This window comes from Aspergillus clavatus, genomic scaffold (genome assembly GCF_000002715.2).
Source record: "Aspergillus clavatus NRRL 1 1099423829795 genomic scaffold, whole genome shotgun sequence".
Lineage (NCBI taxonomy): Eukaryota > Fungi > Ascomycota > Eurotiomycetes > Eurotiales > Aspergillaceae > Aspergillus > Aspergillus clavatus.
In genome coordinates, this window is record NW_001517104.1 from 1,181,337 (window position 1) to 1,198,426 (window position 17,090).

The following is a 17,090-nucleotide window of genomic DNA, read 5'->3' on the forward strand; positions in this document are numbered from 1 at the left end:
TAAGAGAGAGGCTATAAAGGCTAATACCTAGGACTAAGAGGATAGAGACCCTAATATACTAAGATAGTAGTTAATATTTTATAAAAGAGAACCTACTAAGGTAAATACTCTAGAAGATATAGAATAGGAGGTTTATATAGTACTAGTCTATAGGATAGTAAACTTATAAGAGGGACTAGCTTAGGGAGCTAGTATCTATAAGAGTATCTAGAGGCTAGGCCCTTATATAAAGGATCCCTCTATAGAAATTCAGACTTTACTACTAAGATTACTTATATAAGATAAACTTATAAAGAAGGTCTATATAGCATAGGCAGGAGCTATAAAGGAATTATTATAGTTCTATTATATAAAGAATAAATTATTATATTAGATAAGCTATAAAGGGCTTCTCTATTATAAGGGCTTACTCTATATCCTAGATTATTATAGCTTAAGATTAAGTATCCTTATAAAACTCTATAATAACCCCTTTATAGGCTACTTTATAGAATAAAGAATAAGAGAGTTAGTCCTAAGATACTTCTAGTAGCTAGAAGTAAAGAACTTTATCTATAAATACTATATAGCTTATAGGGTGTGCTAAGGATTATAATAGATTTAGAATAAGTAGTAGGACTTACTAGAGCCTATACCTACCCCTATAGATATCTAGATCTAAATTACTATAGATCTAATTATAGATCTCCCTATAAGTACTTCTATAGTAAATTTATAAGAAGCTTTTAATAGTATCTTAGTAGTAGTAGACTAATTTAGTAAGATAAGCTATTTTATATCTATCTAGACCACCCTTAGTAGGGAGAAGTTAGTAATAACTCTTATCTATAAAGTCTTCTAACTTTATAGAATCCTAGAAAAGGTTATTATAGACTAGGGTTCTATCTTTATAAAAGGTTTCTAGATAGATTTTATATTTTATCTCCTAATTTATAAGGGCCTCTCTACAGCCTACTATCTATAGATAGATAACTAGATAAAATACCTAAATAGTATGCTAGAATAGTACTTATAAGCCTATATTAACTTTAGTTAGGAAGACTAGGTTAACTATCTCCCTATTATAGAGTTTATCTATAATAATATATACTAGGTATCTATTAAGAATATATCTTTCTATATAATTATAGGTGTTAACCCTTATATAATAGTAATAGATTCTATAAATTAACTAAAGGGTAAGGTTATAGAAGAGTTAATTATAAAAAGACTAACTAAACTAGAATATACTTATAAATATATAAAGGAGGCTCTAGCAAGGGCCTAAGCCTACTAAAAGAAATATTATAATAAGAAATATATTATAAAGATATTTTAAGTAGGAGACTAAGTCTAGATCTTTACTAAGAATATATTATAGATTAGACTAACCATAAAGTTAGATTAGTTAAATACTAGTCTAGTATAAGTTATAGAATATATAGATAACCTAGCCTACTATATAAATCTACTACCAGGCCTTAAGATATATAATATATTCTATATCTTTATACTCTATAAATATAAGGAGATAAAAAAGATAAACTTATAGGAATACTTCCCTATCTATAAAGCTATAGAAGAGGACTATAAATACTATCTAAAGGTAATCTTAGACTTATAAGGAGATGAGTAATCTATAGAGTATTATATCTAATAGAAGGAATATACTAAGGAAGATAATACTTAGGAATCTATGAAAGGCCTATACTACCTATAGATCTATAAAGACTATATAAGGAACCCTATAAGGAGGAGAAACTTATCTTTATTAAGAAAAAAATAAAATAATAAATAAAAGAAATATAAAAAAAAATCCCTAACTCCTAAATCTACTATTATAAAGGTACCTAATATTAAGCATAAGTATAATATAGTTTATAGAGCTAGGAAGGTAGCTACTAGACCTAAGGATATTTAAAAGAGTAGTTCTTATAACTATAGTAGAGGTAGTTATTATACTTTCTAGCTAGTCTACTAGAAATATATACTATAAATACTAAGCTTATACTTAGATTATAATAAGTACTATACTTCTAGCTAGTAAAAGATCTTATCCTAGCTCTAGTTATAAGGATAGCCTTATAGAGCTAGGTATAGACTCCTAGCTAACTAGGTATATTAAAGCTATACTAATTAATAAAGTAGAGTAGGATTCTAATAATCTATACTTACTCCTAGCCTAATAAAGGTTATAATCCTATCTAGGGTAGGAGCCCTATAACTACTACTAGATTCCCCTATAAGTAGGGGAGGAACTAGGTATCTAAGGGTAGCTTTACTATCAGGCTAGAAGCCTAGGTAGTAATACTACTAGTAGTAGGTATAGGGGTATCCTAGTTAGCCCTAGGAGTGCCTACTAAAGATAGTAGCAGCCTAAAGATAGAGGCTCCCCTTATAATAGGGGCTAGCCACACTCTTATTAAATTAATAAAAAAGGGCCTATATATGACCCTATATAGGGGGAGGAAGGCCCCCACAGGAATAAGGAAAAGAGAGGTAGGAGGAGCTATAGTAGTAGCAGTAGTAGTAGTAGTGGTGGCAGTAGGGGCAGTAGTAGGCCCAGCAGGGGTGGTGATAGTAGTAATAGGTATAGGGGGGAGGGGCATAGCAGGTAGTAGTAGTAGTATAAAGGCTGCCTCCTCCTTCTTTTATAAGAACTATTAGTAAGAATACTACAGACTTATAAGCCTTTACTTACCTCTAAGAGGTTAGAGGGGATAGGTAAGAGTAGAGATATAGAGAAGAAGATATAAAAAGATATTTTTTTTATAAAATATCTTATAATATATTAACTACCTCTTTTTAAATATTATAAATCATAGAAGGTCCCTTACTAAAACTTTTATAATAAAAACTAGAGAAAATATAAAAGATAGAGGGAAGAAGAGCTTATATACTCTATAAAAACTACTACTACTCTAAACCCTACTCTATAAAAATTTTATATAATAAGGCTATTAAGGGATTTATAGAAGTATTATAAGAATAAGTAATATAAATCTAAAATATACTATAAAAAGATTTTAATAATAATAAAGATATTATAGTTAAAGGGGTCTACCTATAATTAAGCCTTTATAAGAAAATAAATAAATATAAGTTTATAAAAGAAGAGAGTAGTAAATCTTTTTTATTATTTATAATTTTTTTTTTATAAAAAAAGGTTTTTTATTAAATAAAGATTTTTACTAGTGCACCCTATTATAAATAAAGAATCTTAGATAAATCTTGGAGACTAAGATCTTTTAAGAAGGAGGATAGTTATAAGGTTTATAAAGGTCTATTATATATTATATTAAAGCTATCTTTATAGAGGAACCTAATAATAAGAAGACTCCTTATAAGAGGTTATATAAATAGTTATATAACCTATAAAGATATAAATCCTGCCTATAACTACTAAACTTTAGAGTTTAGTAATAATCTCTTTAAATAAGGACACCTATATTTAAATCTATTTATAATCATTCTTCTTTCACACTAGTTTCTAATTCTTGCGGATCATAGATCCTTATATATAAGCAGTCTGGACTACTCATGTGAGCTATGTACACAAGTTTGAACCTGTATTTGCCATGTATACAGCTTATATAAGCTGTCTGGACTACTTATATAAGTCATACCCTATATATATAATTACTAAGACTATTAATAAGTATTTATAGCTTATATAATCTATATAATAAATTATTATTCTATCTAAAATTCTAGTATAATATTAAGAAATAAATAAGATAAGGGTATCATATAATTTAATAATAAATACTTATATAATAGAATAATTTTAGAAATAGATTCTTTAGTATTTTAAAAAATATAATATTAATAATAAAAAATAAAAGAAATATAAAAAGATCTTATAAAGTATATATATAGTATAAGCTTATATATCTATACTCAGAGAAGTAGTTATTTAAATTACTCTACTAGTAGAAGAGGCCTTATTAATCTATAAATTTATTATAGGAAGCCACCCTAAATTATAGAAATAATAGGGTTATAATACACCATGGTAGAGTAGTAGTCAAAGTTAGTGATTAATATTAGGGGAGTTGCCTACCTATCTTCTTCCAAGCAACCCCCTCAGAAAGGGTCCCGCGCTGGGAAAACGACCGGGCCAACCCGATTCCTGTCTAAGGACGACCAGCTTTTGATTGAATTGAAGGAAGAGCGGAGCCTGCCATGGAAGCGAATCGCAGAGTATTTCCCTGGAAGGTTGGAAGGCTCCCTCCAGGTGCGCTATTGCACACGCCGCAAGGGCCGCAAGGCTGGAAATTCTGGGCATTCTGGGCGGAGTTCCAACGTGAGGAGCGAATCTTCATATAGAGGCGCACCTTGCGAGGCAGTTCATGCCGCGGGTGGCAAGAACAAAGGCACCGAAGAAGGTGTGTCAAGACCGCTATTCCCCGGTTTGAGTTGGTCTCTTTTGTAAAGCTCTCGAACTTGGGCGTGTGCTTGAACAAGTCAAAACTCCATTGATCCTCTGTTAGTTCCAGAGCGAATTCGAGCTCTTTCCTGAGGGGAGTCGCATATTCTGAGCGCGACCAGAACTCGAACAGTAGCATGGTTGAGACCATCCAGAATGGCGAAATCATTTCATGGCAAAATGAAGAGCAGATGGTTTGCGACCTTGTCCAGAAAATGCTTGTCAATGTCTTGGCTGTCGCGACTCAAATAACATGGCCCTGAATCTTGTCTGGAATAGAAGTATATCAATCCAAGTGATCATGACACATATATGGGAGTACTCACTTAAACAAGCGCTGCGGTTGCATATCAGAACGGTCCGCGAAGTGATCTTCCAGTTGAGATCACATCCAATGTCCTTCAACAAGTATTCCTAGTCCACAATTGCGATTAGATGATGAGTTTATAGCCTCACTGAGCGGCGACCGTCCTACCTCAGTAATATGTATAGGCCAATTTAAGTGATCCGTCGGTGTATTGCACCACTCTTTCAGAGCTGTGGCGGGAAGATCATGATCATGCCCGAACCATTCATATTGGGATGAGCAAAAAGTTTACACTTTTTCGTATACTACCAGTAGCATATAAGGTATAAGTCACTAGATAGCTCATAAGCCTCTTTGGGAAGCCTACCTGTTCATATGCGCGCGTCATCTCTTCGTCGTAGTTGGAGGTAGATTTCCCTCCTACCCACAGATGAATTGGATTGTTTGGGAGTATAAGAGGAATGTCTCCCAGGGCTTTCTTCTTCTTTTAGTCGAAATAGTAGTCTGAAAATATCAAAAGGAATTCTATCAACGACAGGATACAGGCGGGGACCGATTGTTCAGCTCGACAACAAAAGATCTACAGCTCTGTGTGCAACTATCTACAGCCAGCCGAGGAAGCCCAAGCAAGGTTGTTCACACCCTTGATTGCGCTTGAAAATGCCAGACGATTCGATCTCCAGCCAATTAGCAGAGAACAAGGTCTCGAGAACTACGAGCGAATCGCCGTGGAAGATCATCTGTTGCTCAAATTCGGGACCAGCTATCTTCAGATGTCCGTAAGCTATATATGAATAAATATTATCTATCAAGATCGAGAACTGAAGTTATCACGCATTTTCTTCATGATCATCGAAAGGAAAATGGGAAAGGACCGCAATTTTCTCCATATCAGTGCTTGAATGTTCCATCAAACCGTCTTTGATGCTCTGGATGATAGCCCTGCACCGTTTAAGCTCATCCTCATCTGAAACCCAGCCTAGGGCATCTGTCCCGATTAGATCCCTCATCTCGCTTAGTTCCTGTAGTTTCTCTTGTTCTTGGCGATGATCCTCCGAACATTTCTGCATCTCTTGCCCAGAAAATTGAATTGGACACTCAACAGATCTCATTTGTGCTCCTCCATCCAGCGACATAGGCCAATTCTTGAGGAGCTGTAACATGGCATACTTCAACGAGACAGAGTCCCCTTCCCAGGGAGCCTGTACATGGTGAAAAAGCTTCGCTCGAAGCATACAGTTTTCGGTTCTGATGGCGTCAAAATGATCCGGCAGGGATTTCATGGTCAACGCAGCATAATAGAAATGGACAATCCGTCTCCGCATCGTCTCTTGAACAGTTCCTTGTTCTTCATCGCTAAGTTTATCAAAATTGTCTGGCAATTTGACCTCTGGCTTAGATAATGTCTCGGACAATGGATCGCCCCAATTTTGAAAATGATCGGGGATTCCAGCGCACAGACAGAGGGGTAGAATGACTGCATGCTGCCAGTCAATGATCCCTACCACGTCGTTAGACGTATTCACCAGGATATTGTTAGGTGAAAAGTCCGGATGGCGAAGAGTCGGGCGAGACATGCAGTGGCCGGATGGGACGTCGAGGTAGGGCGCTAACTTTAAATAATTGGTAAGAAGATGTTGGTACGGAATAGGTGAGAGGTTTTGGAACTGGTGTATTTCTCGTAGGTATCTTTCGACGTGTAAGCGTGGTTTGCCAAATCTTTCACAGAATTCTATCTCGCGCTTTGCAGGTGCTTCGAAGCATGCAGAAAAGGTATTCCCTGGCTCAGAGTCAATATCCCCAAAGAAAACAGGCACTCCTGGATGAAGACTTACATGGGCCGCGGTCAACCTTCAGAGAGGCCCGTTCTCGATACCACCATTCATGCTGTGCAGTTGGGCCAACGACGATATCGTCCGAGACTGGGATAAAGTGTTGTGAGCCTTCGAGATCACGGCGGTGATACAGACTTCCGCTTGCTGGGAAGTGGATGCTCATGAATCGTCTCTCCAAATCAACAATCTGTCTCATTACTTTGACCCGAGTTTTGGTATCCATGGAGAACCACTGGTCACTCAAGGGTGTTCCTTCAAGCTTTTCAAGTAGAATATATTCGGTTCCAACGGCGTTTGTCTGATCTGGAGAATACGCAAGGACTTTTGGGACTGGGACCCCATGAGCACGCAGAAGTGCGAGTGTAGCAGCCTCACTGGCCACTGCATAATGTTTCGGGACAGTTGTCTTGTACGGTAGCCTTGCAAGAACTGCATATCCGTCATCGAAGGTGACTTGCAAGACACGGTTGAAGCCCCCCTCCGCGAGTTTTGTGATCGAGGCCACGTTATTGACATGTCGACCGACAGAATGGCAGGCCACCTTGCAAGAGCATCCACGTCGAATTGAATACGGCGTTCAGCGCGGCGGAGCTCTTCGTTAAATCTATTTTGACGAAGCAAGTCAGTTTATCGCAATTGACGCGTTCAACAGCTAACCGCCGTCACGACTCACAAAAAGCGCCCAGAAGTGTACTCAAACAGATCAGGCTTACCACCCATAGAGGACACCCTCCTGAGTAATGACTTCGAGTATGGACTAAAAAATCTCGAAAAGCGTCGCATCTTCAAGCAGATGGTTGTCAGTTCCAAGATTGCTCCCAGTCATTCGGTTTTAACCCGGAGATAGGGCGGTGCTTGGCGTCGGCGTAACGCCCTCAAGCTTCCTACTTAAAGTATGATATGTCATTTAAAAGTTGCCCCGGAAGTTTATCTATATAGTGTCTCATTAAAGGCTCAAAGGCTTAAATGCGTTTATGTTCGTAGTCGCTATTTGTATTGGGCTCCTTTGCGCATTCTGCTGGCCGCCTCTAGGCAGCCCTAGCGATTCTCCATGCTGCTGTATGGCAAAAGCAGTTTCTACTATATAACATTTTCTACATAGACTGCCCTGTTATGTAGCAGTTCCTGCTATATAGAAGTTTTTACATAGACTGTGCTGTCAGACTCTGTCGAAGAATTTCGTAAATTCTTCACCAAAGGAGAAGGAAGCAAAGCAGATCTGCCACCAGTTTCACAATAGTCGGTGGCAACTATAGGATATGAGGTTGATTATTCTTAAGCATAGACAAAGGATAGAGTATGTACTTCAATTTGACAGAAAACCTGCAAGCCTCCTAATTAATCAGTATCAATGTCCAATCCCATATCTTCTTTGGTGTAGTAATTCCGCTCAGTGCTGAGGTGATGAACCTCTTCTACATGCCTGTGAAGATATATCTTATGTAGCAGATCTTTGTTACACATATGACACCTTTAATCTTGTAAGTGCTTCTCTCAAAAGTGTCATAAAGTTAACTTATATTTACTATATTTCTGTATCTGGTAATGAATAGAAATTTTAGTGTTGCCATAACATTAAAAATATTACTGAGGCTTCTTGGCCTTTTTGATATAATTTTTTAGCTTTCATGAGAAGAATATCCTACTGTAAAGGCCTTGGAAAGCTGCATCTGTTCTTAGCTATCTTAAATAATATATTAGTCTATTCTTTATCAAACCCATCACTTAGTGCTTACTATTTATATTGCCCACATAATGGTCCACCTTCAAGGAAACAACAGGATCAAGAGATCACAGCCATAGTAGTGTTTCTTCTTTGCCACTCCACTTCCTAGGATTGGGATATAGGCCAGGTGAATAATTTCCTAAGAAGATTAATCTACTCCAGTAGCATCTGGTCTTCTACTTAGAGTACCTTCTTTGCCTCTTTATCATTAACAGCAGCCCCTGAGAGCTGTCGCTCAATGTCTATTATGGCCTGTTTGTGGTTGAACTCATGGCGAACCTTCTGCTTTCAGTGCTCTTTCCAACTAACTAAATATATTGGAGATTTCATATGTTAATTTCTCTAATCATAATTATATTACTACACTAGGATCATGTTTACATGCTTCAGCTTGCTCTCTTATCTACTAAGTTACCTTAACATACTCTAGATGTTCATGAAGGGATGCTTGTTGCTCCAAAGTAAGGTATTAAGGGCATATCTTATTAATCCACCTACTTATCTAGGTGATAGTGTGCATCAGAGACTTATTAGATTTGTAGCTGTTCATAACATTCTACATATTAGTGTTGATGTGTCATGGAAGATAATGATTTAAGAAAGTGTAAGTATTAGCATATTTTATAGTTAGATTTTGCTGTGCTTTGCTGACCATGCTGCTTTTATTTAACATCTTTCCCCTCCATTAGGTAGCTATAGTCTAACTTAATCAATGGATATTCTGTCAAGACATTCAGTCCTGAATGAATTCTGCGTGAGAAGATTTTGTCACAGTATCAACGGAAGGGCCCAAAATCACAGAGTGATATTCGTGATGTGGAACACTTGATCATTCTCACTGTGCCTGGTACGCCGGAACTCGACTTTAGACATATTGAAGAGTTGAGAGCTGCATTGGTAGATCTACTGGAAAATTGGCTAGGAATGCGATAGGCCCTAAAGCAAAAGATCAAATGTCTAGCGATCTTCGGCAACTGGTACGCCCCATTGTCGTTCTTGTCAGAATGAAGTACTAATTGGGGTTTATGTGGATGCTATGGAGGTGGTTTGCGGCATGGCTTTTTTAAGGCACGTCCTCGTTCCATGCTGTTTAAACTACCGTGTCTGAAAGGGTTACACAGTTGCTAGCTCTGTTGCTTCCGCTTGATTTTTTGCTGTTGTTGATCCTTGAGCGTGCTCATTGTTCTTTCTGTCTGCGTCTATTAGGTTAAGGAATAGGATGAGAAGATTTTCAAGAAAGGGGAAAGAGGGAAGGGAACAGGAGGCCTCAATCTTTATGCCCACCACCGAATTGCTTGTACATGCTACCGACCTTACTTGCATACATTGCATAAATTACATATCACGCACTCGAGAATTACTTAACACTCTGTTCTCCTCATTCAATTATCTGGATTTTAAAACTCACCGCTGGCCTCCTCAAGCAGTAGAAGTATCAGGGAATAGGATTTCCCCTCATGTCCGCTAGCATTTCTTTTCCAGAACCAAGGCGTTTTGAAACCCGGAGGTCCCATTCACCATACTGGTCTTCGTGAATCCGACCAAAGTGCGTGCTATACCATCCTACTGCCCGCTCATCCGCACAGTCATCAAGGATATCATTGTTGACTTCGAGATAGCCCCGCATCATTGATATCCAGGCATTTAGTAGCAACTGCCACGACGAATATCCAACCTCCTCGATGTCATGAATGACTCCTTTGACAAAGCTCTCAACCAATGCTGCTTCAAGTGGATAGAATAAGTTGCCATACACTTCATATTGCTTTGGTTGAGCCTTCTGGTTTGACTGATTTGAAGTCATGTCGACATTGTCCAGTGGTAAATGCGCGAAGGAGTTGGGGATTAAGAATATTTGATCCCCGCTGAACGGAAGGTGAGGCGGGAACTGGAATGACGTGCAATAACGGTCTAGGCGTTCGTAGCCCTTGTTAATCTCATCAAGAACGGCTTGCGGATCTGGGAGCGACTCCATAAATTCAGGGGCGGGCCGGCGATCAGGAGGGGCTTGAGTAAATCCAGAGTCTTTGAGCTTCTGAATCGCCGTCTGATGATGTTCGTCTCGGACAACAAACATGTGATGCTGCCATGATAGTCAGTAAGAATAAGACCAAATAGCAAGAAATGAAGTACTCACGCCTGCTCCAGTTGGGACACCCAAATGATACATTGCAAGCTGTCCCCATGATATGACCGGTAGAGGCTTGAGTATTTGACTGAATGCTGAAGATACGGCATCAGGTGCGACCTCTCAGGGATTCCTGAACATCTCTGCTGCAAATCTTCTTTTGAATGTTACCTTGTGCGCTCTTAGTATGTTTGCTTGCAATATTGATGTCAAAATTTGACATAGGTAAGAAGACGTGAGTTGGGTGAAAAGACACAAGGAAAACTGTTGTTTATTTTTTTATTTATATAGAAAAAGTATAATATAGGTAACTTATATATTTTTAAAGTACTTAGAAACTACTTAGAAACTACTTAGAATTTATCTAGAAAGGTAAGTAGTATATAAATAATTTTTAAGTACTTAAAAAGTACTTAAAATTATTTTTAATAATCTATATTAAATAAGTATATTACTCTCTCTACTAAAGATATATATATTAATAGCTATAATAAAAAATAATTATATTAACTACGTAGTAAGTACTTCAAATAATAATATCTATTATCTTTTATAAGTATAATAAGTTACTTTATATTATACTTTTTTAGTATAGATACATAATTAGATAAGTAATTTCTAAGTACTTAAGTTTAATAGAGTATTTAATTTAGTAAAATAACAGAAAGGGTAGTATAAGCATCACATGACTTATTCACTCGCTGGAGTAAAATTATGAGCTCATCCAACCTGCAACCATGTATTTGCCCAAGCCCCAAGCTGATTGGCTGCAACCCCCCACGAGGTCTCGATCTTCTCTGGATCTTTCTTATCGAATTAATGACGGCGTCCCGTAGCGAAAAACCCTCAATCTGGTTAAGACCGGCTCCACTCAGCGTCCTTGCTTTTTTTTTTCCCTGCTATGGCGGTTTGTTCCCACGTTTTTCTCCTCTTTCTCCTCCAGCTTGCGTTGACTTTGTCTTCACTCCTCCCGAGTGCGAATCCTCATCAAAGACCCAAGGCGAGCGACTTCTGGGAGTTTTGCGCTCGTTTAGGTCAAAAAGCTCCCTCTATCGACTGACTGCGCCTCCTGCTATAGTTCCCCATACCGCAAAGTCTTGTCCTTCGCGCCCCCCTCCCCCGCGGTCGAATCGTTGTCAGAGACCCTCTTGAAACGCCCTAATTTCAACCACGATACTTTTCGACACCCCTCTTTCTCTATCTTGTCGCGATGTCAGATACCAAGAATCCAGTCGAGGTGCAGACCTCATCTGCCGCTCCCGACGCCACCGCCGCTGCGCACTTCAAGCCGTCGAAGCAGGGCAATCCGGTGACTGTCGGCCTGGACGCGCAGGATGAGGACTCGGGCTCCGATGCCATTGCGGATCGCATCGAAACGCAGAAGAAGGGGTTCTGGGCATACTTTACAACCAAGGAGTTCTGGATCACGCTGATACTTGGGTGAGCACATCTGCGAATATCATGGGAAAACACTATCTCGAGCCTTCAGTCTGACTCTGGGCTACAGTCAGGTGCTGGCCATCGCAAATACCGGTACTGGTACTTTCAGCAGTCTGCTCGGTATGCAGGGCAATTCGATCCCGGCTTTTCAGTCGTTCCTCAACTATGTTCTGCTGAATATTATCTTCACACCTTATACCGTCTACCGCTATGGCTTCAAGGGCTGGCTCCGGATGGTCTGGCGTGATGGCTGGAAATGTGAGTGTTTTTTGACTCTTCCAACACTTCGGCTTGCTGTTGTCCATATCTAATCCTTTGGTGGGATTTAGATATTATCTTAGCTTTCTGTGACGTCGAGGGCAATTACTTCGTTGTGCTGGCATATCGGTATACGACTATGCTTAGCGCCCAGTTGATCAATTTCTGGGCCATTGCTGTTGTCGTTGTGGTTTCCTTTCTGTTCTTGGGCGTGCGCTACCACATCACACAGATCCTGGGTATCTTGATCTGCATTGGTGGTATGGGTGTATTGATCGCATCCGATCACATCACCGGGGCCAACGGCGGCGACGCCACCCGCGGCAATCAGATCAAGGGTGACCTTTTCGCATTGCTTGGCGCCAGTTTCTACGGCCTCACCAACACCGCGGAGGAATATTTCGTGAGCAGCCGGCCCGTGTACGAGGTGCTGGGCCAGATGGCCTTCTGGGGCATGATCATCAGCGGCGCCCAGACGGGGATCTTCGACCGCGACGCGTTCCGCGATGCCGTCTGGAACGGCCAAGTCGGCGGCTACCTGACCGGATTCGTGCTCTGCCTCTGTTTCTTCTACTGCATGGCCCCGCTCATGTTCCGGCTCTCGTCCGCCGCCTTCTTCAACATCTCCCTGCTCACCATGAACTTCTGGGGTGTGTGCATCGGCATCAAGGTCTTCCACTACACCATCCACTGGATGTATCCCATCGCCTTTGTCTGCATCATCGTCGGCCAGCTCATCTACTTCCTCGGAAAGAGAGTTCTGGGAGAATCCCGCAAGCCCTGGCTCGGCAAGAACCAGGAACGCGGCTTCGCGGGCCTCTTCACCGCACGGCGGAAGATCGAATCAACCCTCGCTACCGCATCGGCGCCTCAAGATGGCCAATATCCTAATGCCAACGGTGCGCGTGGGGACGACCAACAAGCCGCCGTGATCGGCGATCGTCACACCAATGCCGTGTAGTAATGGCTTTATGTGACGGATCTGCTTTCTTTTGGCGTTGCTCTGTTCTCGTCTGATCGATGATTCCTCTAATGCTAATTCGAGCGCAGGCCATGTCTGAGAATGACATGGCAAGGCATGGGCGTGTGCAAAAAGTTCTTGTTCTGTTTTCGTGTTGTCGACGGTCTGTCTGCGATGTATGTTGGTTCTGATGCCCTCTTGATGCAAGATATAGAAGTACATATTAATACTACGATGTTGATGTTCAATCGGTAGATGTTTTTCCGGTTGCATAATTCACAGCCCTTCCCCCATCTGTTGTAGGATAGCCAGCTTTTACTGTACGAAGGGTTGTGGCAATAATTACTTTGTGTGCTGTCCATGCATCGATGATCAAAACACATGAATGACAACATATCACAAGGATGGATCATGGACCCCCTGTAATCAAAAGGAAGAGCAGATAGTACAGGGAGGAAATAAAGTAGAGAGAAGAGATGGCGATCAAATCATCAATGCAGTGATCAATGCCAAATTCCAATGTGAGTTTGAAGCAGATCAAGAAAGAAAAGGAGTAGACGGATGCCAGATAGGGAATTTATCAAAAAAAGAAGAAAAAAAGGGAAATGTACTGATCTTCAAATCCAACTCCCGTGGCACTTTTGGAAAGACAGATATGATAAAGAAAGAGAAATCAAATGAAATGAAATCGGCTAGCACCACACCCAGTAATCCGTTTTCCCCTCCCGAAGCACCACACCCCCAAAAGCCGACAAGACGAAAGGAAAGATGAAGGGGGGAAAGAAAAGAGATAAATCAAAAAAGAAACAACATTAGGCGTCCAGAATCCCTCGACCGAACTCGCAACCCGAAAAACCTGACCCAGCAAAGTAACATGAAAAACACCGGGAACCCCTCCGTAACAAAGAGCCGAGATAAGAGAGTCCCATGAGATACACTCGCAAACGCGCAGATACAATCCCTGACCCAAAGAGCTGCGGACACTCAGATCGTAGAAGGAAGGTAAGATGCAAATGGAAGATGGGGAAAGGGGGGAAATAGCAAGACAAACAACCACAGAAGAGAGACAAGATGCACAAGATGCAAGCATAAACTAAAGGGGGATATACCGACTCCGGAAACCAACAGGCCAACCAAGTTCCTCAAGTCAGTAACCCAACCATGTCCCAAATTAACTGTCCACATATGGATCAAAAACCAAAAGGGAGTGCTCGATGGCGGTTCCCTTAACCACTTCTTTTCCGGAATATGTACCATGCTCTGTCCCAATATGTCAAGAAAAAATTAAAAACCAAAGGAAATCCTGTCTCGGAAACGCCACGGTAGGAAGTGAACATATGTCGATCAAATGCAGTAAGAGTCAATCAAACCCGGAGAACTCTCAGATGTCTGACCTGCGTGGTTTAACCCCAGACAGAAGCCTGAACACCAAGACCACCCTTGGAGCCCCAGACGCCGCTGCCGTTGCCCCAGCCAAGTCCAACACCACCAGAGGCTTCCTTGACGCCGGCATTGGTGGCAGACGCGGAGGCAGTGGGGTTAGATGCAGAGGAAACTGCACGGTCGTTATTGGCACCAGCGGCCACTCCGTCGCTGGATGTGAACCCAAATCCCAGGGGAGAGGGCAAAGGAGTAGTGGAGCGCTTGTTCAAGGCGGGATTGGACATTTGAGCGGGGCCGGACTGCTGAACAGGGCGAGAGCCGATGGGGCCAACGGAGCCAATGGGGCCAGCAGTGGGCTTGCCGGAGGGCTGTCTCGACGAGGGCGAGTCGGCCCTACCCGGGGAGGAAGACGAGGCCACAGGTTGATCAGCACCTTCGAACTTGCCGAACACGGGATTGATGCCGGAACTGGGGGACGCAGTGCTGTTGGCGCGAGAAGGAGACTGGAGGGATGCTGCGCCGGCAGCGGCCTGAGCGATAATGCCATCAGTGCTATCCTGGGCCGAGATCTGGGGATTCCCATAGGAGTCAATGCCACGGGGCGAAAAAGCACGTACACCAGCAGCGGAAGACGGAGTGCCGCCGGCCTGGCTCTCTGGTCGAGAGTTGTCGTCCGCGAAGTTGCTTGGAGGGAAGAAGGCGGGGCTCTCGTTTCCGTACAGAGCCCTATGTTGACGGGAGAGGAGCTCACGGCGGCTTTCCTCGCTCATGGCGGCCGGGCTGAGCGAGCGATCGGACTTGGCTCCGGACATTTCGGCAAGCAGGCCTTTAGAATAAAGAAAAATTAAAACTCATGTTCAAGAAATGTCAAACCCCAGAAGTATTATACAAAACAATGAATACATGCATGAATGTGGAAGTTCGAGTGTCATGGGGGGAATAATCAGGAGAATGAGGAAGAAAATATCCAAAAAAAAAAAAAAAAACAAGATGCTACCACGTACTTCGGTTGTACTGTTGCTCCTGGTGATAGTTGCGGAGTTCCCTCTCACGTTGAGCTGCCATCCGACGCTTCGCCTGCATCATCTGTTCTACTTCGTTAGGGCGACCCTGCTGGAAACGCTGGGAAGCGTAGTATCCCTGGACATTGGGGGTGTGGTGCATTCTCGATCCGTCAAATTCGCTGATCGAATGGTGGCGCTGAGAAACGTTTCCTGAGACGCGAGGATCTGAGGCCGGACATTAGCATTGGCCGAGAAGCAGTGCGAATACCATCATACCGTAGTCAGGGTATGGCCGACCCATCATCATGGGCATCGAATCTCTTCGGGGAGCTGTCCACAACTTCCCGCTCTTGACCAGGTTATCAATCGCACGGTCGACCTCTAAAAGAGATACAAATTAGCCAAACGGGTTCCATTCCAACTGTTATCGAAGAAGGTTTTATTGATCCGCTGTGCTGCCCCCGTTCAATCACATGTGGCCATTACAACCAAATATTGGAGATTTTTGTATGGACAGTAGAGGACCGAAAGGTGGCATTGCAGGAGGAGGCGAAACAAGAAACGAGGAAGGGGTGGAATTCGTGATCGTACCATCGAACTGCGACGAAAAGGCCGGCATTTCCTCGCGCTGAGAGACGGAGCTGGATCCTAATCATATCGATATCAGTTTCAGGTCCTTTTCTTATAAAAGAGCACGGAGTACGATAAACCCATACCTGACCGCGACGGGGGCTGAACAGGATGCTCCCATGATGCCTGGCGCGTGCTAGGGGCTTGCCAGCCTTGAGGTTCGTAGTACGCCATCTTTACCAAAAGGGATGCGACGGAGCGTCAGAAGGGATCGTGGAGGCCGAAGGGGGTTGGGTGGGCGCGGCGAGGGAATCTGATCCGCTGGAGGGAGTTCAGGAGAGATCTAATTTTGTTGAAAAAGAGAAGCGTGAGCCTTCAACCCGGAATCAATCCATGAGGGTGCAGCAAGACCGCCAGCTGAGATGAACCAGAAAGGGAAGATTTAACGAAACGGCCAGTTGACTGAGAAATCCAGAAGAGGAGAGGTGGATGGCGAGCAACGATGACATCGACCGGCTTATTCCTGGCGGTTTCCGAAGTTTTGACTCTGCGCACCCGAGAAACTTTTTTTTTTGTGTTTTTTTTTCTCTCTTGCTTGAGACCAAAAAAAAAGGATCTTCCTATCTCCACGATCGGCACAGGCATGGCGCATTCCATTTGACAAAGCACATATCAAATTCAATTCAGGATGGAAAATAGCAAGAATAAGTTGACGAGTATAGCGGTCCGAAATAATATATCTTTTGGTTCTTCCCTTTCTGTTCTCTTGGACGGCGTGGTGGTGGATGTGGCAGAATGGAAGACACGGAAATCGGGGATATAGTTTCCATCAGACAGAACTTACGTGAAAAGGAGTGATAGCCCTCTTGAAGAAAAATCCAGGCGGGCTCTACCACGAGTGAACGAGGCAGAAGGCAAGCAAACAGTGACTTGTCACCCTCGAAACCCGACAGACAGGGAAGTCTGGCGTGTGGGGTGGAAATAGGATGCTTCCGAAAGGATAGAAGAGGGAAAAGGGAAGAGGGAGGGATAGAGGGAGGGAAGAGGAGGTAAAAGGGGAGAAGAAAAGA

The 17,090-nt window shown here is 42.3% G+C and overlaps 4 protein-coding genes across 4 annotated transcripts, besides 5 other annotated features; 1 reads left to right on the forward strand and 3 right to left on the reverse strand.

Moving 5' to 3' along the window:
* Window positions 1–1,069: part of a mobile genetic element that runs on past the window's edge.
* Window positions 1,070–2,478: 1,409 nt separating this feature from the next.
* Window positions 2,479–2,608: a microsatellite.
* Window positions 2,609–3,690: 1,082 nt separating this feature from the next.
* Window positions 3,691–3,863: a microsatellite.
* A 1,682-nt stretch (window positions 3,864–5,545) lies between these two features.
* Window positions 5,546–7,270, reverse strand: ACLA_012680 (aminoglycoside phosphotransferase family protein; the record flags this gene model as incomplete). The annotated part of the gene is made up of 4 exons (XM_001274265.1): window positions 5,546–6,495; window positions 6,551–7,091; window positions 7,123–7,154; window positions 7,264–7,270. The coding sequence occupies 4 exons, from the start codon at window positions 7,268–7,270 to the stop codon at window positions 5,546–5,548; spliced, it is 1,530 nt and encodes a 509-aa protein (XP_001274266.1).
* A 2,441-nt stretch (window positions 7,271–9,711) lies between these two features.
* On the reverse strand, window positions 9,712–10,446 carry ACLA_012690 (uncharacterized protein; the record flags this gene model as incomplete). Its single annotated transcript, XM_001274266.1, has 2 exons — window positions 9,712–10,359; window positions 10,414–10,446. The coding sequence occupies 2 exons, from the start codon at window positions 10,444–10,446 to the stop codon at window positions 9,712–9,714; spliced, it is 681 nt and encodes a 226-aa protein (XP_001274267.1).
* Window positions 10,447–10,732: 286 nt separating this feature from the next.
* Window positions 10,733–10,762: a microsatellite.
* An 852-nt stretch (window positions 10,763–11,614) lies between these two features.
* ACLA_012700 (DUF914 domain membrane protein) lies at window positions 11,615–13,063 on the forward strand (the record flags this gene model as incomplete). Its single annotated transcript, XM_001274267.1, has 3 exons — window positions 11,615–11,844; window positions 11,912–12,102; window positions 12,174–13,063. 3 exons carry the CDS (start codon window positions 11,615–11,617, stop codon window positions 13,061–13,063), a joined length of 1,311 nt encoding a protein of 436 aa, XP_001274268.1.
* A 1,403-nt stretch (window positions 13,064–14,466) lies between these two features.
* Window positions 14,467–16,254, reverse strand: ACLA_012710 (uncharacterized protein; the record flags this gene model as incomplete). The annotated part of the gene is made up of 5 exons (XM_001274268.1): window positions 14,467–15,272; window positions 15,451–15,675; window positions 15,727–15,831; window positions 16,042–16,098; window positions 16,167–16,254. The coding sequence occupies 5 exons, from the start codon at window positions 16,252–16,254 to the stop codon at window positions 14,467–14,469; spliced, it is 1,281 nt and encodes a 426-aa protein (XP_001274269.1).
* A 769-nt stretch (window positions 16,255–17,023) lies between these two features.
* Window positions 17,024–17,089: a repeat region.
* Window position 17,090: the final 1 nt, after the last annotated feature.